This window comes from Cebus imitator, unplaced genomic scaffold, assembly GCF_001604975.1.
Source record: "Cebus imitator isolate Cc_AM_T3 unplaced genomic scaffold, Cebus_imitator-1.0 Scaffold414, whole genome shotgun sequence".
Classification (NCBI taxonomy): Eukaryota; Metazoa; Chordata; class Mammalia; order Primates; family Cebidae; genus Cebus; species Cebus imitator.
Window position 1 is genome coordinate 1391123 of NW_016107729.1, and position 25397 is coordinate 1416519.

The 25397-nt window shown below is 34.5% G+C and overlaps 1 protein-coding gene across 7 annotated transcripts in view; it reads left to right on the top strand.

Moving 5' to 3' along the window:
• The window catches only part of CNOT2 (CCR4-NOT transcription complex subunit 2), a 106729-nt gene that overhangs the window by 68281 nt on the left and 13051 nt on the right, over window positions 1-25397 (top strand). For 6 of the 7 annotated variants that reach the window (XM_037731619.1, XM_037731620.1, XM_017509290.2 and 3 more), the window contains 8 exons: window positions 2532-2598; window positions 12939-13086; window positions 13822-14004; window positions 16277-16356; window positions 18850-18975; window positions 20784-20908; window positions 21844-21964; window positions 22068-22224. In XM_037731619.1, the coding sequence (XP_037587547.1) occupies window positions 2532-2598; window positions 12939-13086; window positions 13822-14004; window positions 16277-16356; window positions 18850-18975; window positions 20784-20908; window positions 21844-21964; window positions 22068-22224 (1007 nt within the window). The remainder of the gene's footprint in view (window positions 1-2531; window positions 2599-12938; window positions 13087-13821; window positions 14005-16276; window positions 16357-18849; window positions 18976-20783; window positions 20909-21843; window positions 21965-22067; window positions 22225-25397) is intronic. The other variant, XM_037731622.1, reaches the window with a different exon arrangement.

Below are 25397 nucleotides of genomic sequence, written 5' to 3' on the forward strand. Positions count from 1 at the left end.
CAGGTGGATCATGAGGTCAAGAGATCGAGACCATCCTGGCCAACATTGTGAAACCCCATCTCTACTACAAATACAAAAATTAGCTGGGCGCAGTGGTATGCCCCTGTAGTCCTAGCTACTTGGGAGGCTGAGGCAGGAGAATTGCTTGAACCAGCGAGGTGGAGGTTGCAGTGAGCCAAAAATCGCGCCACTTCATTCCATCCTGGCGAAAGAGTGAGACTCCGTCTCAAAAAAGAAAAAGGATAATACTTTCTTTTTTTTTTTTAATTCTTAATTTTTTTTAATTTTAATTTTTTTTTTTAAATTTGAGTTCCGGGATACATGTGCAGAATGTGCAAGTTAGTTACATGGGTATACATATGCCATAAACTTTTTACCTTCTGTCATCAACTAAAGCTTTATTATATATTCTTGTTCTTGAAATTTGGAAATGAACTTTTAATAGACTTACAAAATATTTCCAGTTAATGCAGTAAGAGTAATCTGTATTACCTAAGGAAAGAGCTTATCAGGAATCTTTTGATCTGTTGGGTTATATTTAATTGTATAGATAAAGAATGTTTATGAACAATGAGAACACATGGACACAGGGAGGGGAGCATCACACACTGGGGTCTGTTGTGGGGAGACTGGGGAGTGACAGCAGGGGTGGGGAGGGATAACATGGGGAGAAATGCCAGTTATAGGTGATGGAGGGATGGAGGCAGCAAACCACCTTGCCATGTATGTACCTGTGCAACAGTCCTGCGTGATCTGCACATGTACCCTAGAACCTAAAATACAATTAAAAAATAAGAATGTTTAATTGTCTAGGTTGCACATCCTCTGGATTTGAGAGGGAATATTTATAAGGTTTGATGCTTTTTTAGAAAAATCACTACTGTTTTATTACTGCTTTTTTTTTTTTTTTTTTAGAGTGGAGTATAACTCAGCCCTCCCTCAGGAGTATCTACTGTTTATCATTGGTTTAAAAATACAGTTGTATAAAAAATCTTGTGAACTTTAATATAATTATATAATTAAAACAACTTTGAATTTAGATATGAAAATAGTATGAAACATATATTGTAAAACCTCTATCATTTAAGTGTTTCACCTCTCAGCACCACAAGACAGGGTGAGAAAACAAACAAAAAATACATGTTTCACTTCTTGATTTTTCTAACTGTGGTCAGCGTCAGCATGATTTTGCATCCCTGGAACCCACAAAGCAGCCTCTGATAGTTCTCTCTTTTGTGAGTCTCCATTCACCTCCTTTTCCCATTATACCCCAACTAGTCAACAGGACATAAAATAACTTACTTCTACCACCAGAATGCCTCCATTTGTAGTCTCACTTCTGCTGCTGTTGTTTAGTATCTCAGCATATCCCATTTCTGCTCTTAGAATTATCTTCCCAAAGCCCATTTTGATTGTCACATTCTTGCTTAATGTTATTTTTCTTTGTATTGCTATAGTGGTAGCCATTCTTCTGTGACATTTATTTCCCATTCTTCTATGCCCAAACAGGGATGAACTTCATCTCCTAATCGAGTTGAACGTTATCTCCTTTCATAGTTATCCTGCCACCACTGTTTATGTTTTCTAATCATATTGCAAACCTTTATTTTTCTTAACAACTAGATACCAGATTTTTTTTGTTCATTTTTATTTTTGTTAAATTTGTTAAAAATTTCAGTAGTTTTGGGGATACAAGTGATTTTTTTATTACATGATTAAATTTTATTATACTTACTGCATATTCTTAAAGGAAGACCCCCTCATTGTATGTACCTAAATGTTACCACTCTTTATAAAAGTATTCCTGATACCTTTATGTAGCTTAATTTCCTCCAGTGATGTTTCATGTTTCCTTTAGAGCATTTACCACACTGCACTTTAAGATACAATTAATTGTATAATTTGTTCTCTTTCCCCACTAGATTGTAAGCGCCTTTATGACATGGCTCATGTCTTATATAAGATGTTTTGATGGTTTCTAATATAAGACAGGAAATACACAAATACGCACACACATATTTTCCCTTACTCAGCTGAAGTATTTACTTTGAGTATATAGCACTGCCACATTCATTTCTATGAGGATATATAAAATGAATGTATGTTCTATGATATATCTTCAGATTTACATCTACAAGGAAACAAACATTGATAAAGTAAAATCAAAGGCATTGTACAAGTGCCATGAAGTTCCTATCACTAACAAATATATAAATTATATACCATGTTTATATAATTTTAGTTTCTTAATTTGTTAAGTGAAATAGTAGTGCTGCTATAGTTCAAGTTAGAGTGACTTTTATAAAACTTACAGTATTAAAAATTAATTTCATTCACACAGTTTGGTTTTATCCAATTGTGATATTCTCTTAAGAAACATGGAATCTATTATAAAATGTTTATTTATGTTTTTCTGAAGAATGAGAAAAACGAGTTAAGATTTTCACTTTGATGGTATGATTTACAGATTTGTAGCCTATAAATGCAATACCTGTTTTCTTTATGCTCTAATATAATTAATTTGTTTCTAGATGCTGGCATCACCATCTACATCAGGTCAGCTGTCTCAGTTTGGGGCAAGTTTATACGGGCAACAAAGTAAGAATTTTGTATTTATTCTGGGATACTTTATTTAAATAGAAAAATAAGTAATTACCAAATAAAGAACAACCAGTGCTTCCTTTGTGGGTTTATTGTATGATTTAAAAGGAAAGATGTTTAATTTTCAGATTTTATTTTACTTACACGGCAAAACCTCATAATTTCAGACCTTATTGATCCTAAGGTTGCTATTACTTCGATACAGCGTAGATTGAAATTTATTTCAACATCTTTTATATCTATTTTTTTTGCGGTATTTTTGAAGAGGAATTTGCTAAACAAACTAAAAATAGATATTCTCTGTGTTTTTAATTAAAGGAAGTTAAAAGCTTTTTTTAGTTTATTTGGTTAGCTACTGTGTGTGTGTGTGTGTGTGTGTGTGTGTGTGTGTGCGCGCGCGCCTGTTTACTAAGTAAGCTCATTACTTAGCGGTTTGTAAAATATTCTTTGTTTCACAAATATTTCTTAAATATATCTTCTTTTGCTTTAGCTCAGTCTGGATATAGAAACTAGATTTTTGACTCACAGTTCAATGCTTTTTCCATTATGTAAGCTTCTGTTTTTTTTAAGGTGTTGTAATACTTTTAAAGCGCTTAGCACAGAGCCTAGTGCATAGTAAGTGCTCAATAAATGTCAGCTATTATTATCACATAAAATTTTTATAAAACTAAACTATAAAATATCTTCATATTTTCTCAAATTAATTTTCCAAATTGTTGCATATTAGAATGATTTTATCGTCTCTGTTAATGTCAGATCTGTTGATCTCCCATTTCCATTAATGTCATCTCTGTTAATAGAAGGGAATTAAAAGTGTAAATTTCCATCAGACATTATAGGATAATTGAATAGCTGAAGAAGACATCTGATGACTATCTTAACCAGTTTCAAATAAAAATCAATAATTTGATTTGGAACTCTCCCAGTATAATGAAAAGCAAAGTTTTGATAGGTATCAGAATAGTTTGTCATACCACTTTACCCTTCAAATTGATTTGAAGTGGGAGGATGAAACTTATTTTGTATACAACCATGGTTTCCATTTACTTTTTTCTGTCTCTCCTTTGTGGCTTTTCTCTTTTGCTGTGGAACACAATTTTGTTAATATAGAATTAGTAGATAAAAGTTATTAACTCTATATTAACAGTTTCTCTAAACCAAGAAACATATTTTTAAAGCTTACTGCATTTAAAAATGTTGTTTATCTACAAATATTTATCCTAGTTGTTGAAGGACTATTATTAGCTAATAGTTTGTTCTGGTTACCCTGTGTTTTAGTATGGCTTTCGCCCTTCTGGTAACCCTTGCTATAGAGGTATCTCGCTATTTTAAAGCTACCTTTTATTTTTTTAGAGCAGCTGCAAAGAGCTTACTTTATCTTTTGGAAGATCACCGTTTATCACAACAGAAAGTAGATATGGATTGGAGAAAAATTGCATTTGAGAAACTAAGGTTATTTTATAAAGGATAATGGCAATTATTATAGTTACAATCAGCTATCTGGACTTTTAAAAATTCTGATCTAATTTTTTTAACCTACAAATATGAAATTGTAACTGGGCTAGATATGGAATGGGTAAGGTTTGAAATAGTTATATCATTGGTATGCTAGACATTTATGCCTTTGTTTTTAAGGACATACAAAGATTAATACATGAGCAAATTTATTTTCATTAGAAAAAAAATTTTTAAGGTACTCGTTTCAAAAGAAGCCATTTCCTATTGGAGTTCAGTGTATTAAATAGCTTTATTCCTATAACATTGCTGAAGCAACATTTTGAATGTATGGCTTACTCTTTTAAAATGACATTTTATGTGTTAGAGTACAGAAAAATTGAACCTTAGATCAACTGAAACTGAAATGTTTCTGTTCGGGGTGTAATTATTTCTTTCCAAGATATAGATCTAGAAGCTATAGCTAGTGGAAAAAAGAAAGAGTCTGGGTTGCCAATTTCCGTCTGTTATGAAAGACCCGAGAGGCCAAATAGGTCATTTGGCTGGTAGATAGTCTGAACAAACACCTTTTAAGACAGCAGAACACAAGCTACCATGTAGGGCTTGAGGGTTAAGGTTTTATTAATTTAAGTCAGAATGGTAAAACTTAAGGGACTGACTTGGATGAAGGATGGAGAGAAAAGGTATCAGTAGGTGGGTGTAGATTAGACATATTATTCTTACAGCAACTTATTGGTAATTGCACATTGAGATTGGTGTAACTACAATTTCTTTTGTTTCCCAAGTGCATTGAGTCCTACTGTTAACTCTGTTCAGTTGGCAAAGTTTAATTGTAATTTGTGCCCTTATAGTGTGAGATCTACTGTCTGTTGTGTGTTCTTGGTGGTTAGAAGGGTTAAGGGTGGAAGAGATACAGAAGGAAAAGTACCTTCTCTAGAAGTAAGACTCACCAAGATTAAACAAGAAAGGGAATTCCTCTTGGAATAGATACATAACTGCTTAAACTTAGATTTGGCTAGATTTGGGTGGAAGTGATTATGCAGTGCCATGAGGTTGCCAGAAAATGCTGGAGCAGAGACTTACATGGTCTTTGGTTCTAGTATAGTGTGATTGTATGCAAATACGTAAGGAATTTTCATCCAAGAGTTCATGTGAATACTGTGCATGGAATGATAACTATAGGAACCAGTGAACATACTCTTGTATTCAAATTGTATACTCTTTCCTATTTGTTTTATTTGAGTGTATGCGTAAGCTTTTAGGCACGTTAAGTCCTTACTTAACTGATAAGTTTTTCAAACTGCGACTTGGAGCAAAACTACATATGACAAAACCAATTTTTTTTTGTTCTCATCAACATTACAATGGAATGATGTTGAATGAAACAACGCTATTCAAGGACTTGCTGTATGTTGTTTTGCCTAAAATCACAGTTTCTAAGAATGATCAGTGGCATTAAGTGAGGACTTACTGTATACCTTATAGGCTTAAAGACCCACGAACTCCCAGAAGCTGTCTCCTAGATTAGAATGAATAGGAAACAAGGAATTAATTTCTCCTGGATAGTCAATGCATTGGAATTAAGTCGTTGATAGTTGCAGTTACCTTTTCTTACTTACCAGCAGGATCTAGGGCCTTGCAAAATTGGAGAAAAAGGAAACTGTCATTTCCACATAGTGCTTTCTGTGTGCATATTATCTTACAGGCACATGGCTTAGCTAAATATATGGGTGAATTCATTACACAAATTTGTATCTGAATTCCCAGAGAACCCGGGCATCTAGTTGGAAGAGGAACTAAATCTGTCTTTTTACGCGCTGGACTCCTAGCTTGAGAGCAATGACATAGTCTCATGCTTCCAACAGACATTTCTTTGGCCTCCTGTGAAGTCTGCTTGCTTCATAGAGAATGGGAGCACAGGTGGAGTGGTTCAGAAGTGATGCTATCCGCTATGTAAATAGGCGTATGACATTTTGGTTACTGTAGGAAATTATGGGACCATTGAAAAGATACTAAATGCTTGGTAATAAGTACAGAGTGCTTTGGGCTTTCTTGCACTCTTGAACATGTGTTTTATAGTTGTGGAAGATAGGTCATGTTTATATGTAAAATATTAAATAACAGCCTATGATGCTAACATAGATTAAAAGATACCATGTGGTGAATGGTGTAGACAGACTTTTAGGGAGCAAAATCTGTCTATGCCATTCTCCTTAGAGAGAACAACAACAACAACAAAAAAGTAAGCTATAGTGGTATGGAAAAGCTTCAAAAAGTAGGAATTAAAGTTAACAGATACTTATTGGGTCCCTACTGTACATGTTGTGCCATGCTAGATACTGCAGATGTGTGGTGTGGTAGAAGAGATCATCCTCATTTATGCCATCTCTGCATAGTGTACCTACTGCTGTGATGTTGCTGCATTATTTATTGCATGTCTTCATTGCCTTTGTATCCTCAGTACTCTGCACATGACAAGCACTCAGTAAATGTTGAATGCATGATGAACAAGGTGCAGTCTAATAGGATAAGTACACAAGTGATTTTACTACATAGTAGAGTAAGAAGTTCAGGGTTATTTGGGTATTTCATTTGAAATAGGGCACATTCAGGATGGTACGCCTGTAGACTATTTGGATGTTTCAAAGGCAGGAGTAATCACCTATCTTGAAAAATGATCAAGAAAAGACTTTTCTGATGAGATTATATTTGAGATTAGCATTGAACAGACTGTGAGTAAAGTTGTTTTAGCAATGAGAATAACATCCACAGCATGGGATAGATTTAGGAATGGCATACTTTATCAGGGCGGGAAACCTGTTAGGCTGTTACATTAATTTCAGCAATAAGTACAATCTTCACATTTCTGAGAGATTTATCTCAAATCATTGCTACCTTCCAAGTTCAAGAACAGAGCTATAGAATATTTTCCTTCATAAAACATCTGTTTTCTGGTGAAAACTATCACTTCATTAGACTATTTCATTTTATCTTCACTTTTGGTATCACCTGTTGGCTTTCTTTGCATAGTTATGTCACACACACACACACACACACACACACACACACACACACACAGAGCTAATATTTATTGAGAATTATTTACTGTATGTCGGATGCTATTTTAAGTATTTATGTGAATTAACTCGTTAAACCTTCTCAACAGCTCTGTAGAGGTTAAGGAATTTGCTAAAAGTTACACAGAATAGTAAGTAGTAGAGCCAGGATTATATTACTTTGTAAGAGAAACCATGTAAACATGAGCTGAAAACATCCGTTTCTTTTAAACCTGAATGCCATGACCCTAGAAAGCCATTGTACATAGTAGAAACTACCATTGTTAAATCCACAGATGCCAAGAGTCTGTTGAACTAAGACATTGTGATAGAATTTATTCATTCTAATAATTATGTATTTATTGGATGCCTACAATGAATGAGGTATTATTCCAAGATACAAGTAAGAATATGGCAAATAACACATTTCCTGTTTTTATGGAGAGAGAGAGAGAGAATGTTATTACTACTGCAGAAATCGAGGCAAAAAATAATAGGATGACTTGGACTACTGGAGGTGTTGAGAAGTGGTCAGATTTGGGATATTTTGTAGATAAAGCTAATGGGACTTGATGATGTAGGAGTGAAAAAAAGAGACCAAGAATGATTTCTAAGGTTTCAGACCTGCAAACCTTTGTGAATGAGTGCCACTAATTTAGAACAGAAATTTAGATTGAGGACAAGTAGACTGTACTTGGGAGATCCACATAGCTGTTCCACACGTAAAGATTCTGTGGCACGCCTCTAAAGATCCAGCCAGTCTCAGCTTATTCAAGCACAGCAGCAACTTCTCATAGGTGTTGAAGCCACTTAACTCCATCCATGTTTCTTGTCTCATACTTTCTTAGCACCAAGAAGGCAAAGCCTGTTCTTCCTCCAGGTATATAACTTGTCCTCATTTTCATACATCTTGTGATTCTCTCAGACTGAACTATTGTAATATTTATACCACTTGACTCCCCACAACTGCCACCACCAAATACCTGGCTAAGTCTCATACATCAGGTTTAATTCATATACTGTCTTCTGTCTCCTCCAGGAAACTTTTTCTGGTCCCAGACCCACTCTATTCGTAAGTCTGAGTTAGTGTGGTCCCTCTGACAAGCACTCAAACACTTTATATCTCCTGCATGTAAACACCTTGGTCATAGCACTTATTTACTTATTTTTTAGTAGTCTTTTGTATTTCCAGAACAAGAAGAGTGAAAGTATTCTTAATAAGGAGATAGATAGGAGTAGTAAAGGACAGATTTGAGGAAAGGAATAGGGAAAGAAGAAAGAAGATTATAAATCAGATATGTAGTATGTAAACAGTAAAATTTCAGTTAAGGTTAGAAAACATCTTTGCATCTTAACAGAATTTTAATACTATAGAACAGTGGTTCTCAACCCTGACTGCACCCATAGATACACCTGTGGAATTTAAAAATGCCACTGCCATGATAGCCCAAAATAACAATCACAATTGAAAGGAGACCCAGAAATTAAAGTTCCCTGAATGATGCTTACATTATTAACTACCATTAAAAAGTGGAAAATTATATTGGTCGCAAAAAGGCATTGAAACAGGAGTCAATAAATTGCATCATTATCTTTATGCCTCATTACTTGTGATCTTGAGCAAGTCACTTAATGCCTTAGTGTGAGTTCTTTATTTGTAACCTACTTGGGTAATCTCTGGAGTCTTTTCTATTCTAAAATCCTTTGAATTTAATGAAGGAAATTGCATAAGGAAATAAATTTATAGAGATGATTAGCCAGGTAAATGCAAGACAGGTTGAAGGTAAGAAGCCATTGAGATAAAGCACCATTTAGAACTGCTGTCCTTTTTAGTGTGGGCGTGCCAATGAGTTTCTAGAGGAAGCTGGCTGCTTTGCAGATGGAAAAGGGGACACTTTAAGGCATCAATTAAGGACTAGTCTCTCCTGCCCCCATAAAGATTTTAGGGGACTTCATTTAAGTATGAGTATTCAGGGATTTGGTTGCTGTGATTTTATTTTTTCATATAACATTAGTATTGTTTATCTCTAGCAAAAGATTCAATCAGGGATGACATATTTTGCCATAAGTGTTGAAGGGAGATGCTCTTAATCAGTTTGTGCAGTGGAAATAATGGAATAATTTCTTAGATCATATTCTGTGTTTCTGAAAAAATTATCAATAAAGATTTGTTTTATTTGACTGTTTAGCACCCTGCCAGATAAGAGGTAGGAAACTATTTAGAATGTGTTGATATAGTCTTCCTAATATTGTACTATTCGTTACTATCAATTGTTAGATTGAAAGAAAAATTTGACTCAGAATTATAACCTTTTAAACTTTAAAGTTTTTTATTCTTTGTAAAAAGGGGATAACTTTCTTTATAAGATGACTATAAGAAGGAAGTGAGATGAAGTACTATCTACTTTGTTGATAAATGCCCAAGAAATTTTAATTTTACTGTCCTCCCAGTCACCTGCTCATACACAAACTCATTTATACATATTTACATTTTTACCTGTTTTCGTTTTTTTATGACAAGAAAAACTCTTTGAGTTCTTTCCATTTTTCTTTTTTTTTCCTTTTTTTCAGCTGTATGTTTTATTCTTGGCATAGTATTTTAGAGATGCTTTTTGTGATTGTTTCTAATTATACGAGACATTGGATTTTTTTCCCCGACCCTATTTAGTTGTGATAGTTTGACTCAAGCATCTCAAAGTTAATGACTTAGTATATTTAGTTTCCTAAAAACAAATCTTTATATTTACCTATCCAGTGCCATTAATTCTTTATGTTTTAATTTTTCAAATAAATTTAAAGTACTCAGTAATTAAGTATTCAGGGGTTCATGATCCAATTTGATGTACTCTTTTTGGATCTTTTTATACTACTTCAACAAAATGATACTTAGACTTTTTGAATTTATTAGCTGTTTTTGTGAAGATTAATTTTAGAAAGCTAAACTTAAACATTGAAAGTAAGTTACTTTATTCCATACAGTGTCTGTCCAGTTTTAGCACTATAAATCAGTTCAAGGATGCCAATCCGTAATTGACCAAATAGCCTTACCATTCTTGTTTTCTTCTCCAGTTTTTTTTTTTTTTTGCCAGTGTTCAGATAACTTCCAATCTCTAAAATATTTCTGAAATTATAAATTTGTATGATACAGCATAGAATAACACATGTATGTGGAGACTTGAAGGAGTCAGATTTCAGTGAGCCTTTTGTAGGGCTTAGTGATTATTAAAAGGGGTCCAGAAGGGCACTTGATTTTTAGAAAGTATATGTTTATGGTGGTGAATGTGTAGAGAGGGTGAAAAAGTAAAGGAAAAGGAAAAGAAGAAAGAAAATTGATAGGTATGAAGATAAGAGAGAAAGAAAATGGGAGGGAAGAGAGCTAGACGTGAACATTAGCAAAAAGATCAAGGGAAACATATTCAAAAGGGAAAAAGAAAGCAGGGGGAAAATATGTTAGAGGTGTTGCAATTAGTGTGGACTCACAAGGGTGCCAATGGAGAGTTGACAGAATTGTGTTGGGCTCCAGTAGTGCTGCTATTAAAGTACATTAGGAGCTAAGAGATCTAAATTCTAGTCCTAGTTCTTTGTGTTGCCATGGAGAACTCAGTTAACTCATCAGGCTAAGGTTCCTTACCTGTCTGTAAAATGGGAACGTTGAACTAGGTGATCTTTAAGATCCCTTCCAGCTCTAAAATTGTATGACATATCTTGGTGTTCAATAACTGTGGGAAACACATTCCTGAGGAAAATTGCAGCTCTAGCTGACTTCAGGACAGCATGTTTAGGGAGTAGGATGGATGTAAGCTCCCTCAGGGTAGGGGCCTTTTCTATTGTGTTCACTGCTGTATCCCCAGCAGCTAGCACAGTGCTTGTTGTGTAGTAGGCATTCATTAAATGTTTGTTGAGGCCGGGCGCGGTGGCTCACGCCTATAATCCCAGCACTTTGGGAGGCCGAGGCGGGTGGATCACGAGGTCAAGAGATCGAGACCATCCTGGTCAACATGGTGCAACCCCGTCTCTACTAAAACTACAAAAAATTAGCTGGGCAAGGTGGCGCATGCCTGTAATCCCAGGTACTTAGGAGGCTGAGGCAGGAGAATTGCCTGAACCCAGGAGGCGGAGGTTGCGGTGAGCCGAGATCACGCCATTGCACTCCAGCCTGGGTAACAAGAGCGAAACTCTGTCTCAAAAAAAAAAAAAAAAAAAAAAATGTTTGTTGAATGAATAATGTGAAAAGTATCATGTTGGTGGCTTGTTATGAATACACCTAGAAAGCTTCAGAGAAAAATGGTGTGCTTTAGGGAGGGAAAAGACTGATTTCTTCTGAAGAAATTTTAAGCAGGCTGATTTTTAATCTCTTATTCTGCCTTATTTTGTCCCAGATTCAGAGAAAGTGGCTACAGGTAGTGGTATTCTCATAGTCAAAAAACTTAGAGTGACTATAGACATACATAACAGTGTACATGTAATCTAGGCCAGTTCCCTTCAAGTGCCTTACAGAAATGCACAACCAAGCTTGGGTCTTCATGGAAGCTGAGTGAAAAGTATATATATAAAATATATTAGGTATATTGAATTATATTGATGGGATTCATTCCGTGGAGAGGCAGTTAGGCTACAAGCTGAGAATACCGGCTGTCAAATTCAAGATAACGATCAGTGAGATCTTTGCTAACCACTGCTATCCCTAGGTTAGAAGGTGAAACATTATTATGCCAAAAGATAAAATCACCTTAAATCCCTAGCACTGAAGTTGTCTATTTGCTGATTAGCTCTCACTCTATCTTATCAATTTTATTTAATCTCCAGTTCAGAATAAGTTTGGTTGATGAAGCAGACTAGAAATAGAAAGCTCTAAAAAGCATGGGTCAGGAAGATGGAGGAAAGGAGGAGGCATTCGTAGACAGATATGACAGCATAAGTGATAGCTGTACTTCTTGACTTTGAAACAAAAGAGAAAAAATAAACATATAGAACATTAGCTGTTTATGATAATTGTCGATTATTAAATATATTTCCTATGATCTGAATAAAAAGGAAATATACATTTTGAAAATAAGTTTATCCAAAGTGGTTATTTTTGTTTTGTTTTATATCTGAATGGTAAAACTGTCAGTAGTCTTTAAAAATAAATAAATAAACCTATCATAATGTATAGCCCATCCCTGAATCTGGCTCCAGGGGTACTAGATAAATACAGAGCCATTATATTTTGACATCTTTTTAAATATTTTAAAATTTTGTCTTTTATAGCTACGTCAGTTTGAGTTTTTTTAACCATTGCTGGCATTTTGTCGGGTTTGTAAAAATGGTAACGTTGAGAATTATGTATAAATAGTAAAGTGGCTTTTTCTAAAATGTATTTTTAAAGGATCATATAAAATTAAAGCTACTTCAGCAAAGCGGGGTTAAGTACCTTTCTGTATACATCAGTTATGAATAAAGAGATAAAAACACATGATTGCAAAATTTCATAATGGCCTCTTATATAAAAATGTACATATGTGCAAATAGGCCTTTAAGAAATTTTAGATCAATATCCATTCATAATATTGTAACTTGTTAGTCATTGACATACTTTATAATGAAATCAAAATATGAAAAAATATAGGAATATGAAAGAAATACCTATTCATAATATTAAATTTCAGACCAGAGCATATTTTTTGTTAAAATCAGAGCTTATTTGGAGTGAATCGAATATATCCATTTAGAATTTGCGTATTATGCTAGGTCATTAAAAGTGTCTTAAATTGCCAACTCCAGAAGATGGATAACAATTTCATTCCTGATGGCAATGAATTTCCTTCTTCTGAATTTTTTTATTAGGTGCACTAGGCCTTCCAATGAGGGGGATGAGCAACAATACCCCTCAGTTAAATCGCAGCTTATCACAAGGCACTCAGTTACCGAGCCACGTCACGCCAACAACAGGGGTACCAACAATGTCACTTCACACGCCACCATCTCCAAGCAGGTATTTATTGATGGACCAGAATATTTTCCAAAATGTGTCTTGGTAGAGTAAGCAAACTTTTAATTTTTTAATAAGGTAATTAATTATTTGATTTTCTGGTTCAGTGCCTTTCACTGAGGAAGAAAATACCTATGTTCATTTTATTTCTGTGCAAATTGTTAAGTATAGTACACGTGGTTTTTATACTAAAGCTCGTATACTGGTTGTCAGTGGGGTGGATATCAAGGGTCAGTCACTTCCTGGGGAGCTTTTTCAAAAGGCACCTATCTTCCTGAAAAGAATATGTGCAATTTAAAATTCCTCACCAGATATTTGCGATCATTGCTCACCGCACATCTATTGCTCACCGCACATCTATTGCTCTAATGACCATAAAGTAAAACAGGTGACATAGACTATGCATTTAATATGCAAAGGATAGAATGATATGCCTTTGAAATGAAATTATGCTAAATATGTGTGTGAAGTACATTTATATTTTATGTCATAGTCACACCAATAGTTCTCTCATCTTAGATACCACCTTATATCAGTTGCACTATAATTTGCCCTTTCTTGTTTGTTTACTTTGATTTTTCTTTTCAAAGAGCTAGAATGACTAAAGAATTAATAAAAATTAGAACTGCAATTTGAAAGCATGTTTGAGATTCTAGGATAGGACCAATTGATTATTTATAGAGAATTTTAATGAGTGATTATAGAGAGCTTATTTAGTATAATGGACTTCTTTTTCAGGGGTATTTTGCCTATGAATCCTAGGAATATGATGAACCACTCCCAGGTTGGTCAGGGCATTGGAATTCCTAGCAGGACAAATAGCATGAGCAGTTCAGGGTTAGGTAGCCCCAACAGAAGCTCGCCAAGCATAATATGTATGCCAAAGCAGCAGCCTTCTCGACAGCCTTTTACTGTGAACAGGTAAGATGTTTATTGATAATGTGTATAATTGTCTTTCTGGGTATCCTCGGATTTGCCTTTTCATATTTTCACTTTGTTCTTGAAGTGTGGCTTCCCTCTAATAAGTGTGTTTCATCATGCATTTATGTCCAAAGATTACCCATGACAAAGTGATACATTTTCTTGAAAATCAGTTTGATTTTGGAAAGCACATTAAAACTTTTTGTTGTTGTTGTTGTTGTTAGAAAAGGATTGTTCTTGGATCGCCACCAGGCAAAGTTTAGTTGATATGTTCTTTCTTTATAAAATGAGTTGATTACCTGTGTGGTAAGAGTTCTAGGCTTATGAATAGAACTGGAGATGTGTTTGACTATTACTACTTTGCTTTAGTTATACTTTGAATACCTTTTTAAGTAAGATTTGGTTTTGTGCTTTGGAGACTTACCAACCAAAGACTTTTAAGATCACATCTATAGTATTTGAAAACAGTGTGATGTTTAGGGATTCAAAACAAAAGCTTGGGTTTTTGTACTTTTTCAGTTCTTTTTGCACTGTCTGTTGCATATACTTTGCAAATAAGAAGAGTTACTCATTTTTTTAGGATTTTTCAAGCTGTTTGTATGAGAATTATGTCTGAAATATAAGACTTTCTTGCAAAAGTAGTATTTAAGCTTAATTGCCTACATGTATATATGTATTTTTAAATGGAGAAATGTAGGGACAAAAATGACCTTGATCTAGTTGTTATCATCATACCTATTTGATTCATTTTCTTCTATCTACTAAAATCTGAATTAAAATAGGTTTAGCACATTTACTGTTTAATCTTTATTCTATAAACTCCAGTTTTTGCTTTTATTTAGATATTTATAATTGTATTGCTCTTTTAAAGTTATTTGTGAAGGGTTATCAAAGTGAAAGGTTTTCAAAATTCTCATCTCCTTGATAGCTTTCTAACCTTTTATCTTTATCATATCTTTGTACATTCTCATAATATTGGGCATTGAATGTATATATCAATTTTTACCTTTCCATATTTTTCACATTTTGTTACTAAAATATACTTTGCTTAAATTGTCAATGTAACATGGATCTCTAAAACCCTGCTTATTTCTACTATTGACAAATTGTATTTATTATAAAATGTTTTCATCTCTGAGCACTTATTCCATGTTTGATGGTACCTGTAATAGCATCAGCAATTCTAATATGCTATTAAACAAAAATTTCCATTGACTTTCTGGCTCTTCTCTAGAGTGTTTGTTGTTTTGTCAGCTGCGTGTTTTATCAAAAAATTGTTTTGCTATAGTTTTATAGATTTAGTCAAAACCCAATCAACCCTGTCATCTTCAAACAGATTAACCCTGCTTATAACAGTGATACACTAAGTGCCTTTTATTGGAAGAATATTTGACATGAAAAACATGTGGTTTCATTGTTGAATCTACATTAACAATTCCTATTGACACTCTTAATTATTTGGCCTTGCTCTGGGTTCAGCCTCATTTGTTTTTTTTCTTCACATGCTTAGTCTTGTACAAAAAAGGAAGGCAGGCTATTTGTAACTATTTGCAAAATACAGTTGTGCGTTAAATTCAAAATTTGGGACAGTATAGACTGTTTTCGTTTAAGTGTATGAAAGGTAAAATGTAGATAAGAATGATGTATTTTTGAACATTGAATTCAATTTTAAAAAGCACCATTCAGTTCAGGTTAACTACATATTTATTGAGTATCTATTATGTCTTCCTGAACACTAAAGGGCAGAGGACACAGAGAGGACTTTGACATGGTAGGAATATGACATAAACTCCTCTGTCCATGAGGATTTTATATTCTAGTTAGGAAAGAAGGACACTATATGAGAGAAGATCTGTTATGAAAAGCAACAGTTTCAAGCTTTACCAGTAAAAAAGAAAAACAGCTGTTTAGCAAGAATAACCTTAACACTAACCTGCATATTTTTTAGGTTAGGTAATTCAGCTATCCAGTAAGTTGGCTTTTGAAATTCACAAATGGTGCCCTGAATCTGTTTTTCTCAAGGTTCATATATAAATTCTTGAGTTTTTGTTTTTTAACTAATCTGCTTAAAATGTTCTGGTTCTCATTTGTTCATGGAAGGGCTTTAGAGAAGTTTTCAAGTAAAGATAATAGACTCAGCAAAATAATATTAGTATTGGTTTTGAAACATTGTTATTTTATATGAGGAGACCAAAAATATACACTTTTGTTTTTTTTCATCTGAAAGTTAGTGTTCTTACTGTATATCTAAAACTATTTTCTATGTACCCAGTATGTCTGGATTTGGAATGAACAGGAATCAGGCATTTGGAATGAATAACTCCTTATCAAGTAACATTTTTAATGGAACAGGTAAGCTTATTCTGGAGCTAGTACCCTACGAAAAATATGATAGATTTATGAAATATAAAGCAATTCAACATACTGGTCTTTAAATACTGTAGGATTTTTTATTGTGTTAGATGGTAGATTTTAATTCAGTGAGAAATAGGAATAGGATTTAATACAGTGAATAGTTGAGAGATATGTAAATATATATTTTTTTACTTGGCATGGTAACAGTAATTTCTGTTACAACATCAGAATTATTAACACCTAGAGAGAGCCTGCGCATTAACTTAGTTCGTATTTATGCCTCAAAATCTTTTGCTTCAAAGCTTTTGCTATCCTCAGTCCTTCCACTGTGAGAACTATAGCTTAGACTAGGTTGGGTAATATGACATTCTGGCTATAGAGATTCAGATTGAAGAGAACCTTTAAAATTGTATGGATCACTTGTATTTTTTCTTAGTTTTAATAATACTAATTTTGGCATTTAACCTTTATGAATTATTGATCCAGTTTTATGTATAAAATTTAGTTACATGGAAAACCAACTCTGATTTTGCTAGTAAAACAATTCCTGCAGTCTTTTGGTTTATTTCTTTTATCAACTGCTTCAGATAGAAGAGAACAGGAAGCTTTGTTGCTATTTTGCTTTAGGTTTTACCCTCTCCACCCTACAGACCCTTTCCTGACAAAGGAAATAAAGGATGTTATGATCATAGGAGCAAAAATGAACAGCATTATTGGGAGAGAATTAAATGTAAAGGAAGTGGAAGGTAAAAGATTTGCTCACTGAGATGGAGTGTATGTAGAGGCGAGAGAAGATTTAATAAGGAAATGTCATTTGTAGCTATGAGCTTTTAATTTCTAAATGTTAATGTATGCTCAGCAGCATAGATTAATCACAGAAGATTAAAAGCTTTGATAAACCAAGTTTTAGCATTTGTATATAAAATTTTAGCATTTGTATATGGTAGCTTGTGTTCAAGATACAGTATGAAATATTATATTCCATTGTTTCTAAAATGTACATTTCTTCATACTTTAATGTCTTTGAAATCAGGTTGCATCTGCATATCATAATTTAATTGCAGTTTTTTTCCTAAATGTGACACAAAGTAAAAGTAAAGATGTCTGCCAGTGCCATCTTACATTCTGCATTATGGTTTTAAACAGTGCTATAAAACTTGAGAATTATTTTTTAAATTCTATTTTCACTAAGCATATTTTATGCTAGGAAAATTCCATCTTGGAGGACCTAAAGATGTGTATTAAAAGTTAATATATATTCAAAATGTATAATTGATTTATAATCAAAGAATTTAAGAAATTGTATAGAAACAGGATATAAATTTTTTATTGTCATTCAAGTGGTTTTTTTTTTTCAAAATTCTTAAACTGCAGAAACAAATTTATAAACAGCAGTTTTTGTAAACAGTAGGAAAGAATAATTTATCCTTTACCCTTGTAATTTGAAATTGTCACCTGTCTTTGAATGTTAATAGATTAATGGTGTCTGTTGTTTTTCTGTCGGCGAAGTAATCTTGAAATAACAGTTGCTGTTTGAGATTCTTTCCATTGTGAGATTTGGAGAAAACTAAAAATTAATTGGGAAATGGCAAAATAAATTGAAAATGGTGAAACAAAAATTAAAGAAAAACTATAGCGCAGGCTAAAAGGAAGGTAGAAAATTTTCTTCAAAAATTAAGAATGCAAGGTTATAAGAATACTAAAAAGTTAAGAAACTGAGGTGTTTAAAATAGACAAAGTAGACAAGTTGAGTTAAATTTTAATTTATAAAGGAAGCCGGCTGATTGTTTTAATTAAAATGAACTAAAATACATTTAATTTATTTTGTATATATTTATTGAGCGCCTACTGTGTAATAGGTAATAAAAACTTCTGGGCTTTGTATCATATTTCTATATTTCCTACCCATTTACTGTATATGAGAATGAACCCTACTGCCACCTTGCTTGTTACCCCACCCTCAAAACACACACGTTCATATATGAAAGCAATCACATACTGGTGGAAGTCCTCAGGGCTTCTGCTTCACTGCCTGTGCCTTAGCTATCTTTCTGGCCATTTGCAGGAGGTACTATCATTGTTACCTTTTGTGTGTAACTGAAGCTTCATGCATTCTAGATACAACTTCCATCTGAGCATGATGAAAGGACCAGTTGTACAGTAACAATCGCCCTCTTGTTAGCTAACAAGCTATAATTTTAGGTTACCATATTCCACTGGGGAAATACATACTTTTTATTCTCTTTGTTATATCTCTAGGATTTGGGGTTTTTATTATGCTGATTGCATATTGCTTTGCTAAATTGTTCATGAAATTCTTTGACATGAATTCAGTCTGCACTGTCTTTTGAGCACCAATGTACACCTAGTACAGTGCCGTGCATTATTTAGGAAGAAGGCAGTCATTTCGAATTATATTATAGTTGGTTTTTATAATCTCTTAAAAAATATTTGTAGAATCAATAACCAATGTTCTTTCTTATTATTTAGATGGAAGTGAAAATGTGACAGGATTGGACCTTTCAGATTTCCCAGCATTAGCAGACCGAAACAGAAGGGAAGGAAGTGGTAACCCAACTCCATTAATAAACCCCTTGGCTGGAAGAGCTCCTTATGGTAATTAAGCTTTTTAATGATGGCCAATGGGAAGTTGCCATTGTGTATGCCCACACACATGCATTTACATGTACATATACATATGCTTGTATGTGTACACATACATGTTTGCATTTTCTAATCAGGTTAGTCTAATTTTTTTCAGAATTGATATATTAAAAGTGATTTTTCTTCCCAGAATACCATGGTAGCAAAGTTAAATGGGAAAACTTTGTACAGAAACCCAAGAGGAACTCCTCATTGGTATTCAGAAGTTATTTTCTTCTGTTATCCCTCTCATAGTTTATTTTTGGTCTGCCTTTTCTCTTGTTAATTGATCACACATTTTTCAAAAGGATATATTCCTGGTGATTAATAATGACTGACTACATTGAAGATGTTTTTCTGAGCCAGGGTTTCTCAGCCTCCACACTATTGACATTTGGGCCAGGTAATTCTTTGTAGAGAGGAGATGTTGGGGGGCTATTGTGTTTATATAGCATGTTAAGCACCATTCCTGGCCTCAGCCTACAAGATGCCAGTAGCACCCTCTGTTTCTATCCCCCACAACCCCTATTGTGACAGACAACAATATTTTCAGACGTTGACAGATGTCCTCTGGGGGAAAAATAATTGCCCCTTTTGAAAACCACTTCTCATGGGTCATGTATAGCCTATGCAAACTCTTGGTCTCCATTAATATTCTTCACCACTCTTTTCACCATCTCTGATAAGAGATTTGGCTAATCAAGGATAAACAAATAAAGGAGGGGAAACATATGCAATAACAATAAAACAATTTAGACAAAATTCTATGACAGCAATGTAGCTATACTATTTTTATCACATATTTTTTTTTTCTTTTGGGAAAACCTGATAGAGACCAGTAACGAAACAGTGAATTTAGAAGAATCGGTTTATCAGTTATTCTAAGATAGAATTAATATTTGATCACATTTTCAACCAAGAAGGATATCTGTGCCATTCAGATAGGAATACAAGTAACAATATATGAAGAAGGGAAAAATTTATTGTTTATATTCGAAAGTTTCCAAATTAGTGTCCCCAAAATAACAAAAAATGATCTGCCCTGGAAGTTGAGTACCTAGCTACTTGATTCTCAGTTCAGACTCTAATGTTTTTAACCTTTCCTCATAGGTCCATTTTTTCATCCCTTTAATCATTCCCGTTGCTCTCCTTGGACCATCTCTAGTTTCTCCATATCGTTCTTGAATTGTGGAGCCCAAAACTGGATATTGTTCTCCAATAAGGGCCTGACTAATGCCAAGTATAGTGGGAGGATTATTTCCCAGTTCTTGCATGTTTTACATCTATAACATGGAGTCCAAGAAAATCTGAAATAATATGGAGTTGTTTTATAATTGATTGCAATTTGCTCACTCTGTAAGTCACTTTCTAGTAGAATACTGACATATTCTTGTAAATTTTATTTTGTTCATTTGTATTTGACAGTTAACCTGGTATTTATAATATCTAGTCAAATATTTAAATAAAATGAGCTTTTAAACCAAAATTGTTAACAATTATTCCAGTATCAAATTATATTTTTAAGCACCTATGTATGACATTAGATTTACAGGATTACCATTGATTTCCCTTGTATTATTTTGTATGTTGACTTATTAATCAGTAAATGAAAATTTAGTTCGTCATTGTTACCCTGGATACTAATTTTTGAAATATGCTTTCATAGCATTTAAAAAAAAAAAACCTTTTGGTGTCTTAACATGAGGAAAGTTAACTTTATAATCTGTAGCAAAATATCATAAATATCAATTGCAATTCTCCGGATTATTTTCATTACATAGTTGGAATGGTAACAAAACCAGCAAATGAACAATCCCAGGATTTCTCAATACACAATGAAGATTTTCCAGCATTACCAGGCTCCAGCTATAAAGATCCAACATCAAGTAATGATGACAGTAAATCTGTAAGTAACTGAGAATTGTGTATGTGAGTGATGTAGTTTTTTCCCTTCAGATTTCTCTTATATTAACAGTTACTTACTAAATACTATTACACAACTGTTTTATCTTGATATCTGTAATAATCTAACTTCTGAAGAATGTGGAAAAGCTTTATAACTTAGAAGATAGCCTATTTTTTTCCTATTTCATATAGGTTTGCAAATTTCTGTTGAACTTCTCAGAGTTAATTTAGACTTTTATTGTAGTCCCTGTCAGCTGGATCCCATGAAGTTTGATAATATAGCCTTCTAAGGAGCTGTGTTTTTCTTGAGTAAGTTTTCTCCTTGAAGAATTTATACACATTTTTATACCTGTGTTGATTCAACCAACTCAGCTTCTTCTTTCTGACTTAACAGATATGTTTATTTCTTCCACATTTCACTGAAAATAGCTTTTCTTTGTGTGTGATGGGAGTTTATATATTATTAAAATAATTGATAAAGAAGATTGTTTGGTAAGAATTAAAATAAGTATAAAGTTTTAAAGCTTATATGTTCTGATTTATCTTGGAGGTAGCTTTGGTGATTTTAGGTAATGTACTATATTTAGTTTCTCTTTTAACGTGAAAGCATTGAGGAGTGTAACTTCAAGTGTATCCCAAAGCATAAAGATCTGAGAAAAAGATAGATTTTTTTTTCCTGTGACTGAAGATCTGAGATAAATAAGAACATTTTCCCTTGATTTCTTTTTCTTTAAATACTCAAATGTGGATGATATAGGATTTATTTGTATACCATGGAACAATGATGGAAACAATTTTCTATAGAACTTGAAAAACAGGTAATAATTTACTACAGATTTAAATGTAATAAAGAATGAATAGCAAGGTATTAATATATGAATCTGAATTTGTATACTTAACAAATTTTAATGTCACATTTAATTTTTTTCATGCTAGAATTTGAACACATCTGGCAAGACAACTTCAAGTACAGATGGACCCAAATTCCCTGGAGATAAAAGTTCAACAACACAAAATAATAACCAGCAGAAAAAAGGGATCCAGGTGTTACCTGATGGTGGGACTCTAGAAATATGTCAAAGATATTACAGAATGCTTTTTTTTTTTTTTTTTTTTAACTTTTCCTCAAAAATAAAAGCAACTGTGTTTTTCCTTCCTAGGTCGGGTTACTAACATTCCTCAAGGGATGGTGACGGACCAATTTGGAATGATTGGCCTGTTAACATTTATCAGGGCAGCAGAGACAGACCCAGGAATGGTACATCTTGCATTAGGAAGTGACTTAACAACATTAGGCCTCAATCTGAATTCTCCTGAGTAAGTTTTTTTCTGTATTTCCATGTCTGTATGTAATACCTCCCTTCAGACCTCCAGTTTTGTTTTGTTTTGGAGAGAGTCTCACTCTATCGCCAGGCTGGAGTGCAGTGGTGCAATTCTGGCTCACTGCAACTTGCATTTTCTGGTTTCAAGCAATTCTCCTGCCTCAGCCTCCAGAGTAGCTGGTACTACAGGCACACACCACCACACCTGGCTAATTTTTTTTGAATTTTTAGTAGAGATGGGGTTTCACCATGTTGGCCAGGATGGTCTCAATCTCTTGACCTCATAATCTGCCTGCCTTGGCCTCCCAAAGTGCTGGGATTACAGGCGTGAGCCACCGTGCCCTGCCGAGACTTCCAGTTTGTAATATCACATCATCAAGTTATCTCACCTACTGCTACTTACTGTAATCTACTGATTCTCTGGGTCATTTCCTCTCATATTAGCTCTTAGGTCACTGTCACTCTGCAGTATTCCTTTTATAATTTGGCAGTGTGTGTGTGTGTGTGTGTGTGTGTGTGTGTGTGTGTCCTAAAATCTCAGCTCTGAATTTCTTTCCTCCAGGAATTTCTGTCTTGTAGTATACTTCAGCAACTCCTTTAGTTATCCTTTTGACCTAGTCATTATTAGTAACTGTAATCTCTCAATTTTAAAATCTGTCCTCTTGTGCTTTCTGACTTCCACTTTCTATTTTCTATTTCTCTTATTCTAGTACTATGACTTTTATAATCATTTGACTCCATTGGGACCTTCAATCTATGAATTCTTCTGTGTTTTAACTGTTCTTCCATATCCCCCTCCCTCTTCCCCCTTCCCCTGTGATCATCTCCCTTCTTACCCAAGAAATTCTGTGGTCAGTCATAATTATTCATTTGCATATCCTATAGCTACTTTGCCATTTTCTCGTGTTGTTATACTTGGATGGCAAAATCGACAATACTGGTTGTTAATGCCTATTTCATTCCTGGCGTGTGTATCCCATTGTGTAGCTACGGAGTCCTGCTAGAGAAAAACACATGACATTACTGCCTAGTCTTTCTTTATATTCATGCCCAGGAACGTGAAAAGTAGGCTCTTAATTATACCAGGGATTATTACACCTTGCATGCTTAGTCCATTTACTCTTTTGCTCTCTTATGCAACTATTGTATACTTCTGCACCTCCTAATACTTTTTCTCCTTGTTCTTACTATCAAATGATGATCTTGCTTTTCACTTCTACTGTACTAAGAAAGATGGAAGCAATCAGAAGAGCACATTTAGCACAGTCCAACCACCAAATCTAACTACCTACAGCCATCTGCATCTACATTATTCTTGTCTTCCACCCTATTACCATAATCGACCCATGTGTTCTACTTAAAACTTCTGTTGAAAACTCAGAAACATGACTCTAACAGATTTTCACACTTTGTCAGGTCATTTTCCTCAACATAGAAATACACTGTTACTTCTCCCGTCTTAAAAGAAAATCTTCCTTTGATCCAACCTCCTCTGTAAGTTACTTTCTTATTTCTTGATTTCCTTTTGAAGCAAAACTTTTCAAAGAGTCATCTCCATTTCTTCAATTTGGTCTTCTTCCATTCTCTGGTAAGCCCATTTCAGTCAGGATTTTGTCCCTGCCACTTAGATTAAAGCTGCTTTTATCAAGGTTACCAAATAGCTTCCATGCTATTAAATTCAGTGGTCACTTGGAGGATCTCTTGCCCCTTGATACACATTCTTGTACTTGAATTTGAGAGCACCATTCTTACCTAATCCTCACTTGTACTTGAATTTGAGAGCACCATTCTTACCTGATCCTCACTGGTTGGTCTTTCTCAGTTTCCTTTGCTGCTACCTCTTCCTTTTCTTCTTGACCTCTTTGTGTCATTCCTCTTCTCTATATTTACATCCTTGATGATCTTTTCTAGTCTTATATATATATTGAGGAATTCCAAACATAGATTTCCATTCCATACTTCTGAGTTTGAGATTTCTACATTCAATTGCCAATTAAATATTTCTTAAATGATCGTGTCCCAACCTGTTCTGTCTGCAGCCTTTCCAATCTGTCAGTGGTAACTCTGTAGTTCCAGAAGCTTGACATTATTCTTAACTCCTCTTTCTTTTATACCCCATAATAGTCTTTTCCCAAAATATATAAGAATCTGATCAAAACTCACTACTTTTTTTTTTTTTTTTGAGACTGTCGCCAGGCTGGAGTGCAGTGGCGCAATGTCGATTCACTGCAACCTCCGCCTCCTGAGTTCAAGTGATTCTTCCGCCTCATCCTCCTGAGTAGCTGGCACCACAGGCACATGCCACCATGCCCGGCTAATTTTTGTATTTTTAGTAGAGACGGGGCTTCACCATGGCCAGGATGGTCTTGATCTCTTGACTTCATGATCTGCCCGCCTTGGCCTCCCAAAGTGCTGGGATTACAGGCGTGAGGCACCGCGCCCAGCCAGCTCACTACTTTTAACTGCTACCACACTTGTTTGAATCATTCTCTTACCTGAATACTCCATTAGCCAGTCACTGGATGTCCCTGATTATTCTTATACCCCTGCCCATACATTCTCTTCATATAGCAGCCAATTCAATCCTTTTTAAATAACTTACTCCTCTGCTCAATACCCAGTAAGAGTTTGTGGTTTCATTATGATTAAAATCCCCAAATCTTTTTCTTTTTCTTTTTCTTTTCTTTTTTTTTTTTTTGAGACGAAGTCTCGCTATTGTTGCCTAGGGTGTAGTGCAATGGTGCAATCTTGAATCACTATAACCTCCGCCTCCCAGGTCCAAGCAATTCTCCTGCCTCAGCCTCGTGGGTAGCTGGGATTACAGGCGTATGCCACCATGGGTGGCTAATTTTTGTATTTTTGTTAGAGATGGGATTTTACCATGTTGGCCAGGCTGGTCTCAAACTCCTCACCTCAAGTGATCTGCCTGCCTTGGCCTCCCAAAGTGCTGGAATTACAGATGCGAGCCACTGCACCTGGCCAGAAACCCTAAATTTTTACAGGTCTACAAGGTCTTACATGGTTATTGTCTGTCCCCCAACCCCACCTCAACAGCTTATCCCTTTGCTTACTGTATTCCAGCTTCACTAGCCACCTTGTTGTACCTTGGACATGTTAGCCACGTCCCTTCCTTAGTTGCTCTGGCCATTCCCTCTGACTAGAAGAGTC